This window comes from Colossoma macropomum, unplaced genomic scaffold, assembly GCF_904425465.1.
Source record: "Colossoma macropomum unplaced genomic scaffold, Colossoma_macropomum, whole genome shotgun sequence".
In the NCBI taxonomy this organism is placed as follows: domain Eukaryota; kingdom Metazoa; phylum Chordata; class Actinopteri; order Characiformes; family Serrasalmidae; genus Colossoma; species Colossoma macropomum.
The window spans coordinates 45,330,954-45,353,564 of record NW_023494791.1 but is presented as its reverse complement, the minus strand read 5'-3'; the positions used below and the strand labels follow the sequence as shown (position 1 = coordinate 45,353,564).

The window sequence follows — 22,611 nt, the reverse complement described above, 5'->3', positions numbered from 1 at the left end:
TATGCACTGAGCCAGATGGTGTCTCTCCTCTTTAGCCCAGAGAATGCGGCATCCATGATTTCCAAAAAGGATTTCAAATTTCGATTTGTCACACCACAGGATACTTTTCCATCTGAGCTCAGGCTCAGAGACAGCACCAGTGTTTCTGGATCCTCTTCATATATGGTTTCTTCTTCACATGGTTGAGTTTTAACTTGAATTTGTGGATATAGTGACAAACTGTTTTCACAGACAATATATCAGAAGTGTTCCTGAGCCCATGCAGTGATTTCCACTACAGTATCATCTCTTTTTTAATCTATAGATTTTTAATCTCATATGTGACATCAAAGGACATTCTACATCAAGGAATAAACATCTTGGGAATGTTGCATGCTAAAGATGCACATTCATTTTTTTCCCCCCAGACTTGCATTTTGCCATTTCAGTGAGGGCTCCAGTGCAATCAGATCCCTTTCAGCAGCTTTGTAATCCAGGCTTGAACTGAACTTCTGTTATTTTGAAGACTTTTTGAAGACCCTTGCATATGAAGATTTCTCAAGATTCTCTGAATAGTATAATGATATTGTGTACCGTAGATGATGAAGTCCCCAAGCCCTTCGCTGTTTTACATTGAGAAACATTATTCTTAAATTGTTGAACTTTTTGCCCACAAAGTCTTACACAGAGTGGTGAACCCCTCCCCACCTTTACTTCTGAAAGACTCGACCTCTCTGTAATGCTATTTTAATATCATGTTACTGACCTGTTGCCAATTAATCTAATTAGTCATGAGATGCTGCACCAGGTGTTTTTTTTCCAGCATTACTCAACTTACCAGTCTTTTATTGTCCCTGTACCAACTTTTTTGAAACATGTGGGTTGCTGGCATTAAGATCAAAATGGACATATATTTTTCAAAAGAAAATAGAATTTCTCAGTTTCTCAATTTCTCAGCATTTGATTTGTTGTCTTTATACCTTTGTCAATGAAATATAGGGTTTATATTGCAAATTGCATTCTGCATATATATATATACACTTTGGTGCTTGGCCCCCTAAGATTTGAAACGGATACCTGATAAAGCCCTGAACAGTGGAGGGTGGCCTGTTAGTGTGCAGTAGGTGCTAGATGGTGTCATAACTGGATATTTGCTGAAGGGTTGGGCTTCCCAGGTGACCATCCTGTGTCACCTTTGTACAGTCCTATGAGAAGAAACACACGAGTGAATGATTCACAGTAAGTTTCCTTCAAAGAATTTTTACCTCACCATTAGAAAGACCGCTTACTAATGCTAACTAAACTCTATACTTAAGCTTTCGTATTAATCTTGGCTAGAACATCAAATCTGTGTTTGACTGTCTAAGGCTGTACCGTTTTAGATTTGAAAGAGAATATAGAAATACGGTTGGCTGCTGTTATCTTGTATTGAGATTCCTACTCTCTGACAGTCACTTATGACTGCCTGCCATTATACAATCCTATCAAGTTTGAAACATCTCTTGTTAACGTCTTCAAGGTAAACGTTATGGAAAAAGAACCAAGTGAAGTATGAAATTACTTCATACCATTTACAAGCAAAAAAGTCAATATATACTCAGCAAATGAGGCTGGAGGACTGGTCTGGGCTGGCTGAACAAAAGGGCGAGAATGAAATAGACCAATTCCATTTAAGAACATTTTAGAAGTCACAGCTCGCGGCTAGAAAGATTGCACATTTGTGTAGACTTGTTGCAGAACCAGCCTTGAGGAGTTGTTGAGTGCAGATGGGACATGTGGCTTTAATTGCTTTAAGGTAAGCTGTGACAGTAGATGGATGTTCTTGTCAAAGTTTCTCTAAATGTACTAGCAAAAATAGATACAATGCACTAGCAAAAAAATGCACATGAACCTTTTTTGTGTTTAGATAAATGTGTATAAATGTACTTATAAATATATAACTCAGTACCAAAGCTTTGTAAGCATAATTCTAAACTCTAATCCCATGATAATGTACTATAATTAACTATGTAATGACGTTAAAACATGTAGCACAAACGTCACCACACTGTAATCCCATATTTTAGTTAAGGGAACGTTTGTGAGGATTTTATACTTTTGAATGCGTTTTTGAGTTGAATCATTACAGTTTGACTTCAGTCTGTTACCGTTGGCAGCTTTGAAACCACCACATTAAGTGAGCTGTGTTGTGTGAATGAAATACAGTGTTATGTTTGTTTGGTTTACAGAATCTATTTGGGTAAACTTACTGCTTTCTCACTAGCTCTATTTGCATACTGTGTGTTTCTTTCCCCTTGTTTCCCTTAGTTTTCAGCAACTTGCCTAACACTCTTGGTCAGTGCTGGCAGGATATTACAGTGAGCACATTCACACTTAACCCATCAGTGTTTGGCAACATGGTCAAAATTTGAAACAGTAAGCACTTAACTATTAAAATATGTAATCAAGTGAAATTTTAGATCTGAAAAACTGATCTGAAAGGTAAAGTTGCAGAGCTTATCTTACATAAAACATATAAAAACAGTCATTCTAATATGCTGTGTTGGGTTTTTTAAGTATATTAACTTAGAATTGCAGGTTTGTTCACCAATGCTTAAATAATAATAATAAAAGTAAAATGACCAGAACATTTCATAATCATCATAATTACCAAATTCTTTGTGTTGATTAGAAATTTTGTCAGGTCAATATAAAATGAAAAACTAAATGATTTCATAGATTTTTTTTTGTTGTTTTGTTTTCACCTACAAAGTCAAAAGTTCTACTGACATGTTTTTAGCACTGCATCTCAGTCAGGTTGACAACACAATTTAAAATGAGCTTAATAAAAATAAGCCTCATTCTCAGCTAAAACTGCCCCAGTTCTGCTGGAAACCAGTATGGTTGTCATGAATGTCATCACATGGTATCTTTAGACTGAGGCGGAGGGGGTAATGCTTCCTACTCTCAGACTCTTTACCATGGAGGGCGGTGGTGTCATTGGGACTTGCACTCGTGATATCATGTCTCCTAATGATCAGGCAGCTAGACAGTTGCACCACCCAAATTGTTGAATATTGACCTCACCCTAAGCAAATTTACCTTGTCATTCCATTTGGATATAGAAGTCCACACTTTCCCAGTTCTAGAGTGATGTAGCTGTTTAACTGCACCATCCTCAGAAGAGCCAGACTCTGAATCCTGGCAACATTAGCATAGTGTAGTGGGTAATACAGCTGCCTTCTACACTGTAAACTGGGGTTCAATCCCTGTCTGGGTATGCACCCTACACTATACCAATAAGTGTCCTTGGGCAAGACTCCCAACACTACCTTCACCTACTTGTGTAAAATGATCAAATTGTAAGTCACTCTGGACAAGAGCATCTGCCAAATGCCGTAAATGTAGATGTAACCATCATAGCCCTCCATGCTCAGCTATGTAAGAGTAAAATGTGCCCACTGACTTAATGGGAGTCTTATGCTGTGTTCACCTGCTTTTCGGTAGATGAACAATAGAAAACGGATATTACATTATTTTGAATGGAACTGCAAGCGACAGCATTTCCACAGACTGCAGCACTAAGCGCTCCATCAGCAGTGAACTGCAGTGGTGAATTAAGTAGATGTCGATTTTTTGGGAGTCGTGGATGCCCAACGTGTTATTGTTGAATTACAGATGAACCCAGTTTTAGATAGCAAACATAAAAGAGTGCACAGCGTCCTCCTCTTTTTTCTGCCATGAATGAACAATATACACTGCAAAACCTCTCCTTTAATAATCATCAATTTTCCTCGGCACCATGGTAACCATGCCAACATTTGCATGGCTTCAATTCCACTATGAAGTGAGGAACTACATTTTTTCATCTCAAACATGTGAACGCAGCATTAATCTGCAGGTTGCAATAAAGTGAGATGCAGAACTACATGTGAGTTAAGAGAACGTTTGACTTAACTTGACATTGAGCAAACCATAACCAGCCAAAACTATTCACCCAACTGCACCCTATGGTCAGAAAATAGCCACTGATGAAAAATGAGAGGATAACGAACACAAACTTTTCAGAAAGAAATGAGCTATGATCTCTAACTTTACATCTACCAAGAAGACAGGTGTGTCTAATAGAGTGGATAGTAAGTGTCAAAAAACTCCAGTACAACACGCACTAACATACCACTACCATGTCAGTGACCACTGATGAATGGGGTAAAATAATGGCAACGATTATGCAGAGCAACTAGAAGGACTGCAGCTTGAAGTAGAAATAATGGCAGGACCTTATAAAAGGGAGATACTAAGATACTAAGTATGTACTAAGTATGTAATAACTGTAGATATTAATAAAGTGGCCAGTGAGTGTATTTCTGTTAAATCTGATGGGGGAGATGGGGAAGGTGTTTTGTATGGCATTCCTGGAGCAAAAGCATGATCAGAGCAGTAGATGAGGTTTTGGACAAGTTGTACTGGTGCTAGAAAAATTCACAAGTGTTGATGCACAAGCTAACAAACTGTAGCACTTCAAAAAAAGCACTTTTTGAAGTCCACAGTTGGATTTCTCACAAATATTGATCCCAATATGCCATTATAAATGAGCTCATAAATCTTTGTAACTTGGTAACAATGATTTAAGCATATGTATAAACTCGAATAATGCTTTGTAGAAAAAGGAGCACTGTACAGATACAATTTTTGTTCTTCAAGATATAGATAATATACATTTACCCTCAAATGTACAACAGTAGTTTCAATGTCCAACTGTGTACCTTAAATAAATTCTTTCCAAGAGAAAAGCACATTTGCACATTGCAAAACAGCTTATTACATACTAAGGCATACTATTGAGTAACTAGAGGGACCTCAATGCAAATTGGCTGAGCTACGCTTAGGTTACAGAAGTGTGTAATAAAGCTATGGACCTTGGCCATTAAGAGGATAAGTTCTGGGTGTTAACCAGGTAAATATGACACCAAAACTCTAAGGTAACTTTATGATGAGGACATGATGGTAATTTCCAAATAAATATTCCCAAAGAATAACTATTTAGTCCTGCTAAATACACTGAAATATCACGAAAGAGTTCTAGTGGCCACTGCAATTATTTTAGGCGAAAAGCGTTGAATAATTATGTGTCATACAAAGATTCAACATGAACAAAGTATTACATTTTATGAGTATGCTTAAAAAGCATTGTTACCAAGTTACAAAGACTTTGAAGCACATTTATAACTGTTTATAAATACAAGCTTTCTAGAAAGCATTACCTTCATTTTCTCTTTGAAAAAAATGGAAAGGTCTGAACATTAATGTTAAGGATTAATATTGATTCATATTAACACTAATGAAATTTACAGATAATTAATTTTCATGAGATTTACACTAACAGGATCTCTTAAATGCACCTGTCTTTTCCAACCAGTAAACAAAATAGTTTATCACATACAGGGAAGGCTCAGTGTTTATACCATATGTGATTCTGAATATAATCAGTTCATTCTCCAGAACGCACAGATGGCAGGTGCAGTATCCACACCCTAACTTGTTGTTGGCTTTATAAACAGCATTATACTCTGCTAGCAGCTCCTGAGCCACCGAACTGACATGTCTAGCCTTTTTCTTACAAAGATGTTTTTTTAATATCTGTATACACATTCAAAGTACTGCAGTTGGAGTAACACTTACTGCAGATTTTGCTTGTAGGTTTTTTGGAATTGAAACATATACATTCCAAGTGCTTCATTTCAAATTTTTCAAAAATATTTTGATTTCTTTTTCATGATTTTTAAAGGATCATTGCACAATTTATTGGCATTAATAAATGTATTTATTTTTCATGTGTTTCTTCATATTAGTAGCATTATGTTTTGGACACCTACATTGTCTACCTGGAAAATAAATCAGAAACACCTCTATATGTATTGGGAAGTTGTATGGCGTTAAGTGGCAGCACAAAGTAGGGTAGTTATCGTAGGTTAATTGTAAGACTCCTTAGAACTATTGTGAAAATCATTGCTTTCTCTTACAGCCCAGATTCAGATGCATTAATAGGTGATAAACAGGTAAATACACTGTCAGAAAAAAGGTACTCAACTGTCACTGGGGCAGTATCCCTCTTGTCACTGGGGTGGGACCCTCAAGGGTACATCTCAGTACCTTTAGTCAGGGAACATAACTGTATCATAATCCATTGAAATTATATTCTCTAAGCTGTACTGACTCCACACACCCCGTCTCATCTCCAGGCTTTTATTTTACTGTTCTGTTTTAAAACATCAGCTTATGAAAAGGTACAAATACGAACTTTTCACCTGGAAAAACGTATTTAAGGTTCACAACTGGACCTTAAAACCACTGTTGTACCTTTGAGAAAACATTTACATTGTTTGTACCTTCATGAAAAAAAAATGTGTCTGCACAGAACCTTATTTCTAACAGTGAACTAAGTGGGACTTTTGGTACTTTGTTCATGTTGAATCTTTTCATAACCCATTTTTGTTCAATACCTTTTACCTAAAATGATTGCAGTGGCCACTAGATATTGATATTTCAGTGTATTTTGCAGGACTAAATTTGCAGGACCAGTTTTATATTTTAGTTTTACATTACAGTTTAACATTTTTCATAACCTAAGAATATCTCAGCCAGTTTGCACTGAGGTCCCTGTAGTTCCTGAAAAATGAGCCTTAGTATGTAATGAGCCTGAGATTTTAAGGGGTTTGTGAACTATAAAAGAAAACATTACCAAGTAAAGAACTTTTTCACATTGTTCCTTTGTTTCCAAACATTTGGATTTGTTTTATTATGTTAAGTTTGCATGATGACACTTAAGGAGATTTGGAGATGTTTCTTTCATAAACATGTGACTGTGATTTTTGTACAGGCTGAATTTCTCCTACCATGCGTGACAATATAGATTGATATTATAAATAATGTAGATTGAAATGTCCACAAACACTTTAAATAATTTCCAGCAGGTGTTTGTTAATAAAAGAAACACTGCTTTTGGGAATGATTCATACATCACTTCATAATCCTATAATGTAACTTGTTGGAAAACTTCTATTGCATCAGTTCAGTCATGTTCTTTTTGTTTTCCCATTACAGAAAAAAAATGCCTACTTCATCTAGAACACATCAGAGTTTTCTAATATTCATGGGCTGGCTTGGTGGAATTGGCACATGTTTGCTGTTTCTGCAATACATGTCACAGAACTGCTCATCCTTCCCTTATCCCCACATTTCTAAACCAAATTCTGACAAAATCCCAAAGAACACTGATCCCGCTCCCAATACCACTCTAGCTGCTCAGCCAGAAAAACCCATCCTACTGCTGTGGGTCTGGCCTGAGAACTACAAGTGGGACTTCAGTGACTGCAAAACCTTCTACAACATTGATGGATGTCACCTTACGGATGACAGAAATCTGTATAATCAGGCAGATGGGGTTCTTATCTTCCACAAAGCTATCAAATATGATCTGAGCAACCTTCCTCCATCCCCTCGTCCTCCTTTTCAAAAATGGATCTGGTTCCATGTTGAATCGCCAACTAATACTCAAAGAATTCCAGCTCTGGAAAACCTCTTCAACCTCACGCTTGGTTACAGACGCGATGCCGACATCTCTGTGCGAAATCTACTGACCGTCAGCAAAACCCCAAACAAGGAGTTTGAGCTTCCAAAGAAAGACAAGCTCGTCTGCTGGTTTGTGTCCAACACCAACCCCAGTACTGGAACAGGAACCAGGATGAAGTACTATGAAGAGTTAAGCAAACATATAAAAGTGAATTTATATGGAAGTATAACCGGATCACGTATGAAGGACGAAGATTACTACCCTACCCTAGCCAGCTGTAAGTTCTACCTGTCGTTTGAGAATTCCGTCCATAAGGACTACATCACTGAGAAGTTCAATGGCCCACTTACAGTAGGGACTGTGCCTGTTGTTTTGGGACCCTCAAGAGAAAACTATGAACAGTTTGCTCCAGGTGATTCATTCATTCATGTGAATGACTTCCCTAATGCATCAGCGTTGGCCCAGTATCTACTTAAACTGGACAAGGATGATGAGGCTTACAGACAATACTTTGATTGGAGAAAACACGTCTCTGCGACTCCTCATTTAATCCTGTGGAATCAGGAGTTTATTTCGTATATTTGTCATGCTTGTGAATATATTGGAAAGCACAAAGAGTATAAACAAGCACACAATATCTACAGGTGGTATTTTTCATAACCAGCAACACTGTGTCATTTTTAAAAGGAACTATTTTGTAAATCCTGGAAAATTGGTAACATTTTATGTAAATGCTGCCCAAATCAGGGCATCATAACATATTATGTAAAAGGTAACTGTGTTCTGAATACTGCCTTTACAAAATATATCTTGGACTCAATAAAGACACTTTTTTTGTATTCTGAATGTGGATTCTGAGTACTTATATTCCATTATATCCCAACCTGTCTACAGTCCATAATTGTACACCTATGTACAGGGCCGAGTTAATATCCTCTAACGCCCCTGTTCAAATGCTCATCTTAGCTATGGTGTCCAATCCTAAAGAACAAAATCACATCTTCTCTTAATCACACACCCTACATTTCTGCTGCCCTCACTATCAAAGCAGTATGTGGCCAAAATGTACAAGAATTACACCTTTTGGTGGTTTCCTTTCTGACCTATCACTGTTGTCGGAAGAAAACATCGTATCTCCATTTTTGTCGTTTTTGAGTTTTTGAAACAATTTGAAAACACCTGTTTCCCTTTACATTGTATGCAAATTTCATGATGAATGGACTAAAGGAAATGACAAAAAATGACTCGGAAAAAAGTCTGGTTCCATTGACTTACATTGAAAGTAAAGTAGGTTTTTTCCATTTTTCCTATATATATATACAGATATGTGTGTGTGTGTGTGATTGTGTGTGCCTGAAATATATATAAATAAACATTAGTCTGACTAACGTTTAGGTGTTTGCTTTATGTACAATATATGATGTATTTTCTTCAAATGATAAGTTCAGTGTGTTTGTACGATGCATTTCTATGTCTTGCTGTTGTAACACTGCACTTATCTTTAAAACAAATAGTTTTACCTTTCCTTATCTGTCACATTTGCTTACAGGTATGTGCAACAACTTGAGCGCTGCTGATCAGAGAATGTGACCTGCTGATTTTCCTTTTTTTTAATAACCTGGCATGCGAACAAAAGTATTTGAAGATTGATGTTAACAGAAAGTTATCCTACAGGTTCATGTTTGAGTTACAGAGAAAGCTAATGTCATCTTTCTCCAGATGAACTAAGAGGGGAAATGTATACCTTCGTAGTAAGGCTCTATTTCAGGTGCCTGATAAAGCAGATCATGTAATAATGATTTGATGGTTTATGTATGTTTTTATACACATAATGTTCATATATGTTTATCAGTGCTAAATCGATGTGATTGTGTTATTCGCTCTATTGTCTTCTCTTCTAACTGAACTTAAATGAAGACAAACAGAACAACAAATTTTCTTCAGTTCGGCTCAATTGTAGCACATAATTTCTCTTTATTTATTTAACAAAACAAAAAGAATACATAAAAAGGTCCTGACATCTATTTTTACAATGTCAAGCTTTTAACATCAGAATCTTTTTTTTCAAAAAGGTCCTATGTAGAACCATCTAAAACACATTCTCCATCAATCTGAAGGACACTTTTGTGATGAAAGGAACCCTTTAATCGTGGAAAAGGTTCTTTGAGTGTTCATGGCTCTTTATAGAATCATTTTCTTTACTAAAGAACCCTTGAAGAACCATCTTTTTTAAATGTGTACGTACTCACAGCATCATGTTCAAACAGACTGCACAGACTGATGCTCATTTATCAGTGCGGTATCCAAACATTTGCATCTATTAATGAATTCATACTTGGTTATTTGGCTTTTTGCCATACACTCATTGTGAGCTCTTTGTTTACATCATACCAGAACCGGTGGCATGATTGACATGCATTCCGCTAAACAATGACTTCATGAGACGGCATCAATCAGTTTTAGTTTAGTTTTATTGCATAGAAATAAACAGAAATATTTGTTGTGTGAACACCCTGAGGTATAGTATTGTAAGCATTGTAGTAATTCTTTGATTTCATTGTTAGACAGGTTTAGGGTTAAAATATTGAAACCCTGCAAGATTGTAAAATCAGGACTTTCCTACATGCAACTAGACAGATACAGCCAAGCCAGCCCTCCCAGTGGTTAAAACCAGAGGTGGGAAAAAGTCACTTAGTTGCAACTAACAAGTAAGTCCCAATTCTTGACACTCAAGTCCTGAGTCAGGTCCCAAGTCATGATAGTCGAGTCTCGATTCGAGTGTGTAGCACTCTGCAGTCAGATTCTCCATGTTTCTTCCACTTTTGGTCTTGAGTCTTTCTAAATCATAAAGCTGAAGTCCTAGTCAAAGTTCAAGCCACTGGTGTTGAAGTCAAAGTCAAGTCGCAAGTCTTTCTTGATTTTCTCAAGTCAAGTCTCAAGTCATCAAATTCGTGATGTGAATTGGTTTTGAGTCCAAGTTATTCGGTCCCACCTGTGGTTAAGACTTCAGGAGCTGAACTCTCTAAAAGCCTTAAACATTAGATTTACTCTCGTGTCCAGTATCACAAGGAAGGTTTGATGGGAGTAGTAAGACTGAAGGATGAGCCCCATACTCCTCCAGAGCCGCATGCAGCTCTTGTTCTGCCCTGTTGTGGCTCCACACCAGAACTAGAGTTTTAGGTAAAAAAATAATATAATCCTTCTTTACAGTGATATAAAGCTCTGCTGATTGTTCTAACACAGTTTTAACAATAAAGGGTCACTGGAGTTAAGGTAGCCTATAACTTTTAATTTACCCTTTAAGCTTGAACACTGGCATGCAGACTGCTGGTCACCATAGCAACACAGACAAATTCTCGCCTGGCTAGTAGCTAACGAAAAGGCAATGAGAGAGAGATATAAGATGAACATTGATAATTTGGAGACTTTTTTGCATTTTAAGCGCTGATTATTCTGCAAAGAGGAACTGTCAAACACTAAAAAGTCACAGAGCTGAAGTCAGCTCCTCATTCGCCAGCTTCTTCTTTGACTTTTCCCGTTCCAACTTAAATGGTGCAGCAGTTACATTGTGTATTACATTTAAGGTGGAATGGGAAAATTGCAACAAGAATTCTGGTAAATGAGAAACTGACTTCAGCCTGTGAAAAAAAATAAATGTTGAGAGATATTTTACAAGAAACCGTTCCACTTTAGCTGAAACGTTTCCTGCCGGAGATGTGAGAAAAGTGGCTATAGCTAAGCTAAAGCTTAAAGCAGAGCAAGTTTGCATTTGTTTATATTACATTTTTTAGCCTACACTAGCACATTAGCACATACTGAGTCCTATTTACAGCCAAGATGGTAAAATGGACATAAAATGTTGTGGCTCCCAGTGTGGTTTGATTTTCAAAGGACAAAATGGCTTTTCTTTACATTTAAGCTGCTGACCGCTGACCATCATTGAACCCAATTACACACTTGCTAAACAAGAAGAATATTCAGTCACCCATCATTGTACATTGTGGTCATTTCATGAACTTTTAAAAATGTTTTATATCAATGAACATAACACCGCACTGTTTCATGCAACAACCTTCACTTTACAAGTACTTTTTGGTCAACAAATTACCACCGCAAGTCTTATCTAGCACCAATGCAATTGCATCCCTCTTTCCATGCTGGGGCTAAAATTCAAAAGACTACCTGCTTCCTACATATTCTACATATCCTACATACAATTCTGTAGCTTCACATTAACGATACAATTAACAACTATGTAGCTACTGGTAATGCATCCACTGTTATGGTTTTATGTACAGCTTAGTTGAATAGTAGTACAGCTTATGTAAATATGCATGTGTATCAACTTCTGTTTTAACGCATGTGATTACACAAGTGTATCTCCACTGTTATAAAAGTATATTTTCTCTTATGATATGACAGGTAATAGGGTGAGCTGATTTTTTTGACAAGCATATTACTATAGTTACCTAAATGTTTAGAAAGATGTCAGTCCCACTTTTAATTTGTCTCTGATAACTGTGTAGTTACACATGAAAAACATATGCAATAACACTTTAACTACTGATGATTTAGGCAATGTTACAGATGGATCGCAGATATACAGCCTATGTAATTACATGTGTGTATCAACTTCAGTTTTGCCTCATGTAATTACACAAGTATATCTTCTACATAGGAACTTTCCTGTAGTGCAGTGTTAAAGTTACACTTTAAAATAAGTGGACAGTTCCTGTGTAGTTCCTATGTAGGTACTGTGTAATAATGGAGTGGTAATATAGATATTGCTTTGATGGTAATGCAACACATTTAATTAATGCCATAAAAGTTACATGATAAGATAGGGGGAGATCTGCTGTACTGTCATATTAGAGAATGGTTTAAAGTTGAAACTGTTTACTGTGTCACAGCATTAGCAACATAAGTGCTAGCTAAATGTTAGAAAGGCTGGCAGATACCAAGTAATGTCTTAATGTAAGGTATCACATACTTTCTTTTACTGCTGGGAAAAAAAAAAAATGCTCTTCCAGTCTGATTCAGAATGTAATTACATGTATGTCATTACCCTTGTGTAATTACATGAGAGATAATTGACTGTTACAACTATTAAGATACACTTGTGTAATTACATGAGGGAAAACTGAAATTGATACATATGTGTAATTACATAGGGTGTATTTCTCTAAACCATCTGTAACAGTGACTAAATCTTTAGTAGTTACATTGTTGTTGCATATGTTGTTCACATGTAACTACACAGTTATTAGTGACAATATCAAGTGGGACCAAGATGTAATTTCCAGTGCAGATACAATGTAAGTACTCTCATAATGCAGTTAATTACACACCTGCTGTTACAATCAGACAAACCTTTATGGAGTTTACCCTATTACACATGTCTAATCACATAAGAGAAAATATGCTGTTACAGCTCATACACATTCCACACACCCAGTCTTGTCTCCAGGCGTTTTATTTTATTGTTCTGTTTAAAAACAAATTGGGTAATGAAAAGGTACAAATAAATACTTTTCCGCTGAGAAAACTTATTTAAGGTACACAATTAAACCTTAAAACCACTGTTGTAGTAGGGTACATTTTGAGGGTACATTTACATTGTTTGTACCTTGATGAACAATGTTGAAGAACTGTATTCTGCAAAAACATCTGTGTCTGAACCGTAAGGAAGAAAAGGCTTAAAAACCCAGCCATAAAGTTATAAATCTTTGGTTACCAACTCAGGCTGCCTTTGGAGAACAACCACTACATTAACATGTATATGCTATGTTTGCATATCAGACATGACATGACATGACATCATTGAAACATCACAACAGGAAGAGTTGGTTGAATGGAAAAATATAGTGTAATCTGTTAAATTCAGTTATTTTTGACTTTTTGGTGCCCAAAATCATTTCTGTAGGTGTTTAAATTGGGAGGCCAATAACTTGTAACAGGTTTAATACAAATCTCCGCATCCTCAACAAGCTGTTATAGACAAACTGCTGACACTCCAAGGTGCTCTCCTTTTTGGTTAGATGACAGAAAAGACTTTTTCCTTGGTATGACTTCCAAATAATCTGTTGGCTTTGAGGTGGCTACTGATGGTAATTTTGCAGACTTGGTGACCCCAGGATGCTTCCTTTTTCTGTAACTCTTAACTCGTTTTACCGTCTTCCTCACTGTGTGCGAGCGCAAAATAAATTTATGTCCAAGTATGTCACAGTTCTAGCTGACTGTAACTTTTTAATGACTGTCCTGACTGTAGACATGCACATTTTCAGTTCGGTAGCGTTTTATATTAATTTTATTTAATTATTTTATGTTCTCTTGTCTTTTCCATGTTGAAGAATGACTAAAGGAATTTGACCTTTGTGTTACCTAATATATATAGCTCCGTACAGGAAGTCATGGATTGCTGCTTAAAGGTTCCTGGACACATGTAAAATATACATTTCAAGGGGTGCCAATAATTGTGGCACATGTGGTTTTGTTAAAAATAATTTTTGTCTTGATGATTCTTGTCTTGATTCTTTGATCTCAGAATAAATTTACTTAAGGTTGGATTTTTCTCATTGTTTTACTGTCAGATTAAGCTAATTCACCAAAAGATGAATTTCTTATAATGCTTTTTACTCATCTTTTCCAGAGGTGGCAATAATTATGGAGGGGACTGTGTGTGTGTGTGTGTGTGTGTGTGTGTGTGTGTGTGTGTCCTTCTTTTTGTATGTCTCAATGCTGGTCAATGTTGGTAACCAAAGTTCAGTAACAGCCTGAGTCCCCAGAAGTAATGAACATTTCTTTACCAAAGCGATTGCTACTGGTTCCCTCTGGCCAGGACTAGGACACTAGGGTTCCTAGACCTCTTCTTCCCTCTTATCTCAAGCCATAAACAACTCACCACACCAATTAGTTGTACTGTCTAAATGTTATGATTTTGGGGGAGATCTATTTTTACAACCTTACAGGAACTCTTGCCACTTATAACTCTATATGATTTTTGTGGCTTTGAACTTGAAATATCTAGTGAATGTATGTTGATATACAGTGGTGCTTAAAAGTTCACATGGACATAAAGATCACATGGACAAGCCAGAAGGCTACTGGGACAATGTTTTGTGGATGGATGAGACCAAAATAGATCTTTTTGGTATAAATGAGATGCTTTATGTTTGGAGAAAGGAAAACAGAGAACCACGGCAAGATAACATAACATAATAGGTCTTCTTGAAGGAAGCCGTTGCTTATTTCAGCAAGACAACGTCAAACCACATTCTGCACATATTGCAACAGCACTGGTCCATAGTAAAAGAATCCAGGTACTAAACTGGCTTGCCTGTCAACTGCAGACAGGCCAGTTTGGCAACCAGATTCTTTTAGTATGGAGCCATGATACATGCAGAATGTAACTTGCAACAAGCAAAGGCTTTTCTGAAAAAAAATGGATGGAAGCATATGTTGCTCCAAAACCTGTATATGTCATTTATCATTAATGAAGCCTTCACAGATGTGCAATGCTGTACATTAAAAAGGACATTGTACATGAAAGAATAAACATCCTGGTAACGCTGCATGCTACAGATGCACATTCTTGTCCTGGAAGATTTGCCTTTCGCCGTTTCAGTGAGAGCTCCAGTACAAACATATCCCTTTCAGCAGTTTCGTAATCCAGCCTTGAACTGCACTTCTTTCTTTTTTAATATTTTGTAAAGTAATGACAAATCCAACATTGAATGTCTTTCATGATGATTTTCCTGTTTCCCTATGTAGAAAATAGTCATTGTTGTCGTTAGTAAGATTTGTAAGATTTGAACTGGATGACAAAGAGGGTTGCCCTTTAATGTGCAGTAGGGGCCAGGTGGAGTCATAACTGGATATTTGCTGAAGGGTTGGGCTTCCCAGCTTGTCATGCTGTGTCACCTTTGTACAGTCATACGAGAAGAAACACACGAGTGAATGATTCACAGTAAGTTTCCTTCAAAGAATTTTTACCTCATCATTAGAAAGATTGCTAACTAATGCTAACTAAACTCTATACTTAAGATAAGCTTTCGTATTAATCTTGGCTAGAACATCAAATCTGTGTTTGACTGGCTAAGGCTGTACCGTTTTAGATTTGAAAGAGAATATAGAAATACACTTGGTTCCTGTTATGTTTTATTGAGATTCCTACTCTCTGATGGTCTTTTATGACTGCCTGCCATTATAATATCATACCAAGTTTGAAACATAACATTAACGTCTTCAAGGAAAATGTTATGGAAAAAGAACCAAGTGAAGTATGAAATTACTTCATACCATTTACAAGCAAAAAGTCAATATATACTCAGCAAATGAGGCTGGAGGAGTGGTCTGGGCTGGCTGAACAAAAGTGCGAGAATAAAATAGACCAAGAAGCCACAGCTCGCGGCTAGAAAGATTGCACATTTGTGTAGATTTGTTGCAGAACCAGCCTTGAGGAGTTGTCGCATGCAAATGTGACACATGGCTTTATTTCCTTTAAGGTAAGCTGTGACAGTAGGTGGATGTTCTTGTCAGAGTTTCTCTCAATGTACTAGCAAAAATAGATACAATGCACTAGCAAAAAATGCACATGAACCATTTTTTGTGTTTAGATAAATGTGTATAAATGTACTTATAAATATATAACTCAGTACCAAAGCTTTGTAATTTTAATCCTATTATAATGTACTATAATTCATTATTTCATGACTTAAAAAAACACAGCACAAACATCACCACACTGTAATCACACATTTTAGTTAAGGGAACGTTTGTGAGGATTTTATACTTTTAAATGCATTTTTGAGTTGAATCATTACCATTTACTTTAGTCTGTTGACGTTGACAGCTTTGAAACCGACACATTCAGAAAAATGACATTGCAGTGGGTTTTAACTGCTTCTCTCTCATTGATGTTGAGTAGCATCACATGAGCTGTGTTGTGTGAATGAAATACAGTGTTATGTTTGTTTGGTTTACAGAATCTATTTGGGTAAACTTACTGCTTGCCCACTAGCTCTATTTGCATTCTGTGTGTTTCTTTCCCCTTGTTTCCCTTAGTTTTCAGTAAGAGTAACACTCTTGGTCAGTGCTGGCAGGATATTACAGTGAGCACATTCACACTTAACCCATCAGTGTTTGGTAACATGGTCAAAATTAGAAACAGTAAGCACTTAGGTAAAAAAAAATAAATAAATAAAAGAATTAAAGGTAAATTGAAATAATAAGAATTTGAGTGGCAGAGCTTATCTAACATAAAACATGGCAATGTGTTTCCTAGTTAGTTTCCAAGTTATCAGAACTTATTTGAGCTTGTAGTGTATCCATCATAGTGCCAACACAAATAATGACATTTACATAATGATGAAGCACATATAATATTATTAACAACTATAAAATCGTTTGAACAATTAAAACGCTACCACTGTGCGCTTCAAGTATAGTGGTTTGTATTTAAGGTTTGGATGTTAAATGTGATATGTGCTGTTTATGTGTGTTTATGGGTAAACGTTTACTGTGGTATAGCATACTAAAGAGCTTGGTGTGGCTCCCGAGTGGCGCAACCGTCTAAGCGCTGGCCCTGTCGTCAGGAGATCGCGAGTTTGATCCCTGGTGATGCTACAGCTGTCCGTAGCCAGGAGTCCGAGAGAGCACAATTGGCCTCGCTCTCTCTGGGTGGGTGGGATGGCCCCTCCTTCTCCCCCCATCACTCAGCGCGATGCTAGTCAGCGCAGGCGTCTGTTAGCTGACGTAACAGATCTGGCGGTTGGCGCTTTCCTCCGAGCGCGTTCAGCTTGTCATGCTGTGTCACCTTTGTACAGTCATATGAGAAGAAACACACAAGTGAATAATTCACAGTAAGTTTCCTTCAAAGCATTTTTACCTCACCATTAGAAAGATTGCTAACTAATGCTCACTAAACTCTATACTTAAGATAAGCTTTCGTATTAATCTTGGCTAGAACATCAAATCTGTGTTTGACTGGCTAAGGCTGTACCGTTTTAGATTTGAAAGAGAATATAGAAATACACTTGGTTCCTGTTATGTTTTATTGAGATTCCTACTCTCTCACGGTCTTTTATGACTGCCTGCCATTATAATATCATACCAAGTTTGAAACATAACGTTAATGTCTTCAAGGAAAATGTTATGGAAAAAGAACCAAGTGAAGTATGAAATTACTTCATACCATTTACAAGCAAAAACTCAATATATACTCAGCAAATGAGGCTGGAGGACTGGTCTGGGCTGGCTGAACAAAAGTGCGAGAATGAAATAGACCAATTCCGTTTAAGAACAATTAAGAAGCCACAGCTCGCGGCTAGAAAGATTGCACATTTGTGTAGACTTGTTGCAGAACCAGCCTTGAGGAGTTGTCGTATGCAAATGTGACACATGGCTTTATTTCCTTTAAGGTAAGCTGCGACAGTAGATGGATGTTCTTGTCAGAGTTTCTCTCAATGTACTAGCAAAAATAGATACAATGCACTAGCAATAAAAAATGCACACAAACCTTTTTTGTGTTTAGATAAATGTGTATAAATGTACTTATAAATATATAACTCAGTACCAAAGCTTTGTAATTTTAATCCTATTATAATGTACTATAACTAATTATTTCATGACTTAAAAAAAAACACAGCACAAACATCACCACACTGTAATCACACATTTTAGTTAAGGGAAGGTTTGTGAGGATTTTATACTTTTAAATGCATTTTTGAGTTGAATCATTACCATTTACTTTAGTCTGTTGACGTTGACAGCTTTGAAACCGACACATTCAGAAAAATGACATTGCAGTGGGTTTTAACTGCTTCTCTCTCATTGATGTTGAGTAGCATCACATGAGCTGTGTTGTGTGAATGAAATACAGTGTTATGTTTGTTTGGTTTACAGAATCTATTTGGGTAAACTTACTGCTTGCCCACTAGCTCTATTTGCATTCTGTGTGTTTCTTTCCCCTTGTTTCCCTTAGTTTTCAGTAAGAGTAACACTCTTGGTCAGTGCTGGCAGGACATTACAGTGAGCACATTCACACTTAACCCATCAGCGTTTGGCAACGCGGTCAAAATTAGAAACAGTAAGCACTTAGGTAAAAAAAACAAAAAAAAAAACAAAAAAGAATTAAAGGTAAATTGAAATAATAAGAATTTGAGTGGCCCCTCCTTCTCCCCCCATCACTCAGCGTGATGCTAGTCAGCGCAGGCGTCTGTTAGCTGACGTAACAGATCTGGCGGTTGGCGCTCTCCTCCGAGCGCGTTCGGCTGTCCAATGACGTTGCGTGAGCGGCAGTTCGAAAAGAAGCGGTGGTTGGCTTCACAGGTCTCGGAGGAAGCCTGTGTTAGCCTTCACCCTCTTAGCGTTGATAGCATCATGTGATTGGGGGAGTCCTAACTAACTAGCGGTTGGAATTGGAGACGACTAAATTGGGGAGAAAATCGGGTAAAAATAAAAATAAATAAATAAAAATAAAGAGCTTTGTGCTTTATTAGGTAAATTCCGTGACTTTTATGTAAATTGCTCATTTTTGGACATTGCAGGACAAACAAATGTTCAAACCAGTTATTTTTACTTACATAACAATAACTATAATATTTCTATTTATTTATTTATTTATTTATTTATTTATTTAAAGAACTGTTGTCCACTTTAGTAAATAATTTGAAATGTTTCCACCTCACATTCCAAAAAAGTGACATCAGATATCAATGACTTTATTGAAACATTCAGTGATGTCATGTTTAATATTTGTAATGTTGTAATAGTTATTTTTAAATAACTGGAGCAGCTCACTGGCACTCATGATATCATGCCTCCTAATGATCAGACAAGTTAGGCAAGTTGGGCTAGATAGTTGTACCACCCAAGCAACTGAATTTTGACCTCACCCTAAGCAAATTTACCTTGTCACTTTTCCAGTTCTAGAGTTTAACTGCCCCATCCTCAGAAGAGCCAGAGTCTGAATCCTGGTAGTATTAGTATAGTGTAGTGGGAAACACCTCAGCCTTCTATGCTGTAGACAGGGGTGCAATCCCCACCTAGGTAAACACCCTGCACTATACCAAAAAGTGTCCTTAGGCAAGACTCCTAACACTACCTAGAATCACTGCTTTCTTTTACAGCCCAGATTCAGAGGCATCTATAGGTAATAAACAGGTACAAACACTCACAGAAAAAAATATGTCCAAAACCATCACTGGGTCAGTCCCCCTCTTGTCACTGGGGTAGTACCCTCAGGGGTACATCTCAGTACCTTTAATCAGGGAACATAACTGTATCATAATCCATTGAAATTATATTTTCTAAGCTGTATTGACTCCACACTCCCCGTCTCATCTCCAGGCTTTTTATTTTATTGTTCTGTTAAAAATTAGGTTATGGAACTTATTTAAGGTACACAATTGGACATTTACATTGGGCATTTACATTGTTTGTACCTTCATGAACAAAAAATGTACCTGCACAGAACCTTTATTTCTAACAGTTCACTAAAAGTGAGGCTTTTGGTACTTTGTTCATGTTGAATCTTTTCGTAACACATTTTTGTTTAATATATTTTATGTAAAATGATTGCAGTAGCCAATAGATCTTGATATTTCAGAGTATTTTGCAGGACTAAATAGTCATTTTTTGGAATGTTACAATCATTTCAGTTGAAAATTACCATGTTATCCTCATATAATTACTTTAGAGTTTATACGTCACACTAACTTGGTTAACATACAGAACTTAACCTTTTTTGGGCCAGGGCCGAGTTTTACTAAACATTTTTCATAACCTAAGAATATCTCAGCCAGTTTGCACTGAGGTCCCTGTAGTTCCTGAAAAATAAGCCTTAGTATGTAATGAGCCTGAGATTTTAAGGGGTTTGTGAACTATAAAAGAAAACATTACCAAGTAAAGAACTTTTTCACTTTGTTCCTTTGTTTCCAAACATTTGAATTTGTTCTATTGTGTTAAGTTTGCATGATGACACTTAAGGAGATTTGGCGATGTTTCTTTCTTAAGCATGTGACTGTGATCTTTGTACAGGCTGAATTTCTCCTACCATGCGTGACAATATAGATTGATATTATAAATAATTTAGATTAAAATGTCCACAAATACTTTGAATAATTTCCAGCAGGTGTTTGTTAATAAAAGAAACACTGCTTTTGGGAATGATTCATTCATCACTTTATAATTCTATAATGTAACTTGTTTCAAAACTTAAATTGCATCAGTTCAGTCATGTTCTTTTTGTTTCCCCATTGCAGAAACAATGCCTACTTCATCTAGAACACGTCAGAGTTTTCTAATATTCGTGGGCTGGCTTGGTGGAATTGGCACATGTTTGCTGTTTTTCCAATACATGTCACAGAACTGCTCATCCCGCCCTTATCCCCACGTTTCTGAACCAAAAAAACCTATCTTACTGCTGTGGGTCTGGCCTGAGAACTACAGGTGGGACTTCAGTGACTGCAAAACCTTCTACAACATTGATGGATGTCACCTGACGGATGATAGAAGCCTGTATAATAAGGCAGATGGGGTTCTCATCTTCCACAAAGCTATCAGTATGGATCTGAGCAACCTTCCTCCATCCCCTCGTCCTCCTTTTCAAAAATGGATCTGGTTCCATGTTGAATCGCCAACTAATACTCAAAGAATTCCAGGTCTGGAAAATCTCTTCAACCTCACGCTTAGTTACAGACGCGATGCCGACATCTCTGTGCGAAATCTACTGACCGTCAGCAAAACCCCAAACAAGGAGTTTGTGCTTCCAAAGAAAGACAAGCTCGTCTGCTGGTTTGTGTCTAACAGCAACCCCAGTACTGGAACAGGAACCAGGATGAAGTACTATGAAGAGCTCAGCAAACATGTAAAAGTGAATTTATATGGAAATATAACTGGAACACATATGAAGGACGAAGATTACTACCCTACCCTAGCCAGCTGTAAGTTCTACCTGTCGTTTGAGAATTCCGTCCATAAGGACTACATCACTGAGAAGTTCAATGGCCCACTTACAGTAGGGACTGTGCCTGTTGTTTTGGGAGCCTCAAGAGAAAACTATGAACAGTTTGCTCCAGGTGATTCGTTCATTCATGTGAATGACTTCCCTGATGCATCAGCGTTGGCTCAGTATCTACTTAAACTGGACAAGAATGATAAGGCTTACAGACGGTACTTTGATTGGAGAAAACACGTCTCTGCGACTCCTCATTTAATCCTGTGGAATCAGGAGTTTACTTCATATATTTGTCGTGCCTGTGAATATATAGGAAAGCACAAAGAGTATAAACAAGCACACAATATCTACAGGTGGTATTTTTCATAACCAGCAGCTCTGTATCATTTTTAAGAGGAACTATTTTATAAATATTGAAAAATTAGTAACATTTTATGTAAATGCTGCCCACATCAGGGCATCATAACATATCATGTAAAAGGTAACTGTGTTCTGAATACAAAATATATCTTGGACTCAATAAAGACACTTTTTTGTATTCTGAATGTGAATTCTGTTTACTTATATTCCATTATATCCCAACCTGTCTACAGTCCATAATTGTACACCTATGTACAGGGCCGAGTTAATATCCTCTAACGCCCCTGTTCAAATGCTCATCTTAGCTATGGTGTCCAATCCTAAAGAACAGAAATCACATCGTCTCCTAATCACACACCCAACATTTCAACTGCCCTCACTATCAAAGCAGTATGAGGCCAAAATGTACAAGAATTACACCTTTTGGTGATTTCTCTTCTGACATATCACTGTTGTCGGAAGAAAACATCGCATCTCCATTTTTGTTGTTTTTGAAACAATTTGAAAACACCTGTTTCCCTTTACATTGTATATAAATTTCATGATGAATGGACTAAAGGAAATGACAAAAATTGACTTGGAAAAAAGTCTGGTTCCACTGACTTACATTAAAAGTAGGTTTTTTTCTTCTCCTGTAAAGTTACCATTTTGGAGATACAAGGTTTTCCTTTCTCCTTCATAATTAGTTACAAGCAATGTAGAAAATAGGTCTGTTCTTAGGCCAGGTGTGAATTGGATGTCTCCACTGAAGAATCCTAACCCT

At 37.0% G+C, this 22,611-nt stretch overlaps 1 protein-coding gene and 1 pseudogene across 4 annotated transcripts; both read left to right on the top strand.

Moving 5' to 3' along the window:
* Positions 1–1,108: 1,108 nt before the first annotated feature.
* On the top strand, positions 1,109–8,377 carry LOC118810973 (4-galactosyl-N-acetylglucosaminide 3-alpha-L-fucosyltransferase 9-like). 4 transcript variants are annotated; one of them, XM_036575152.1, is made up of 3 exons: positions 1,120–1,218; positions 1,499–1,774; positions 7,063–8,377. In XM_036575152.1, exons 2-3 carry the CDS (start codon positions 1,746–1,748, stop codon positions 8,189–8,191), a joined length of 1,158 nt encoding a protein of 385 aa, XP_036431045.1. In that variant the 5' UTR covers positions 1,120–1,218; positions 1,499–1,745; the 3' UTR covers positions 8,192–8,377. The 4 variants fall into 4 exon arrangements, with proteins under 4 accessions (XP_036431043.1, XP_036431046.1, XP_036431045.1 ...); XM_036575150.1 differs by lacking the exon at positions 1,499–1,774 and having other exon boundaries at positions 1,109–1,218; XM_036575153.1 differs by lacking the exon at positions 1,499–1,774 and having other exon boundaries at positions 1,111–1,222.
* Positions 8,378–15,383: 7,006 nt separating this feature from the next.
* On the top strand, positions 15,384–21,744 carry LOC118810972 (annotated as a pseudogene).
* Positions 21,745–22,611: the final 867 nt, after the last annotated feature.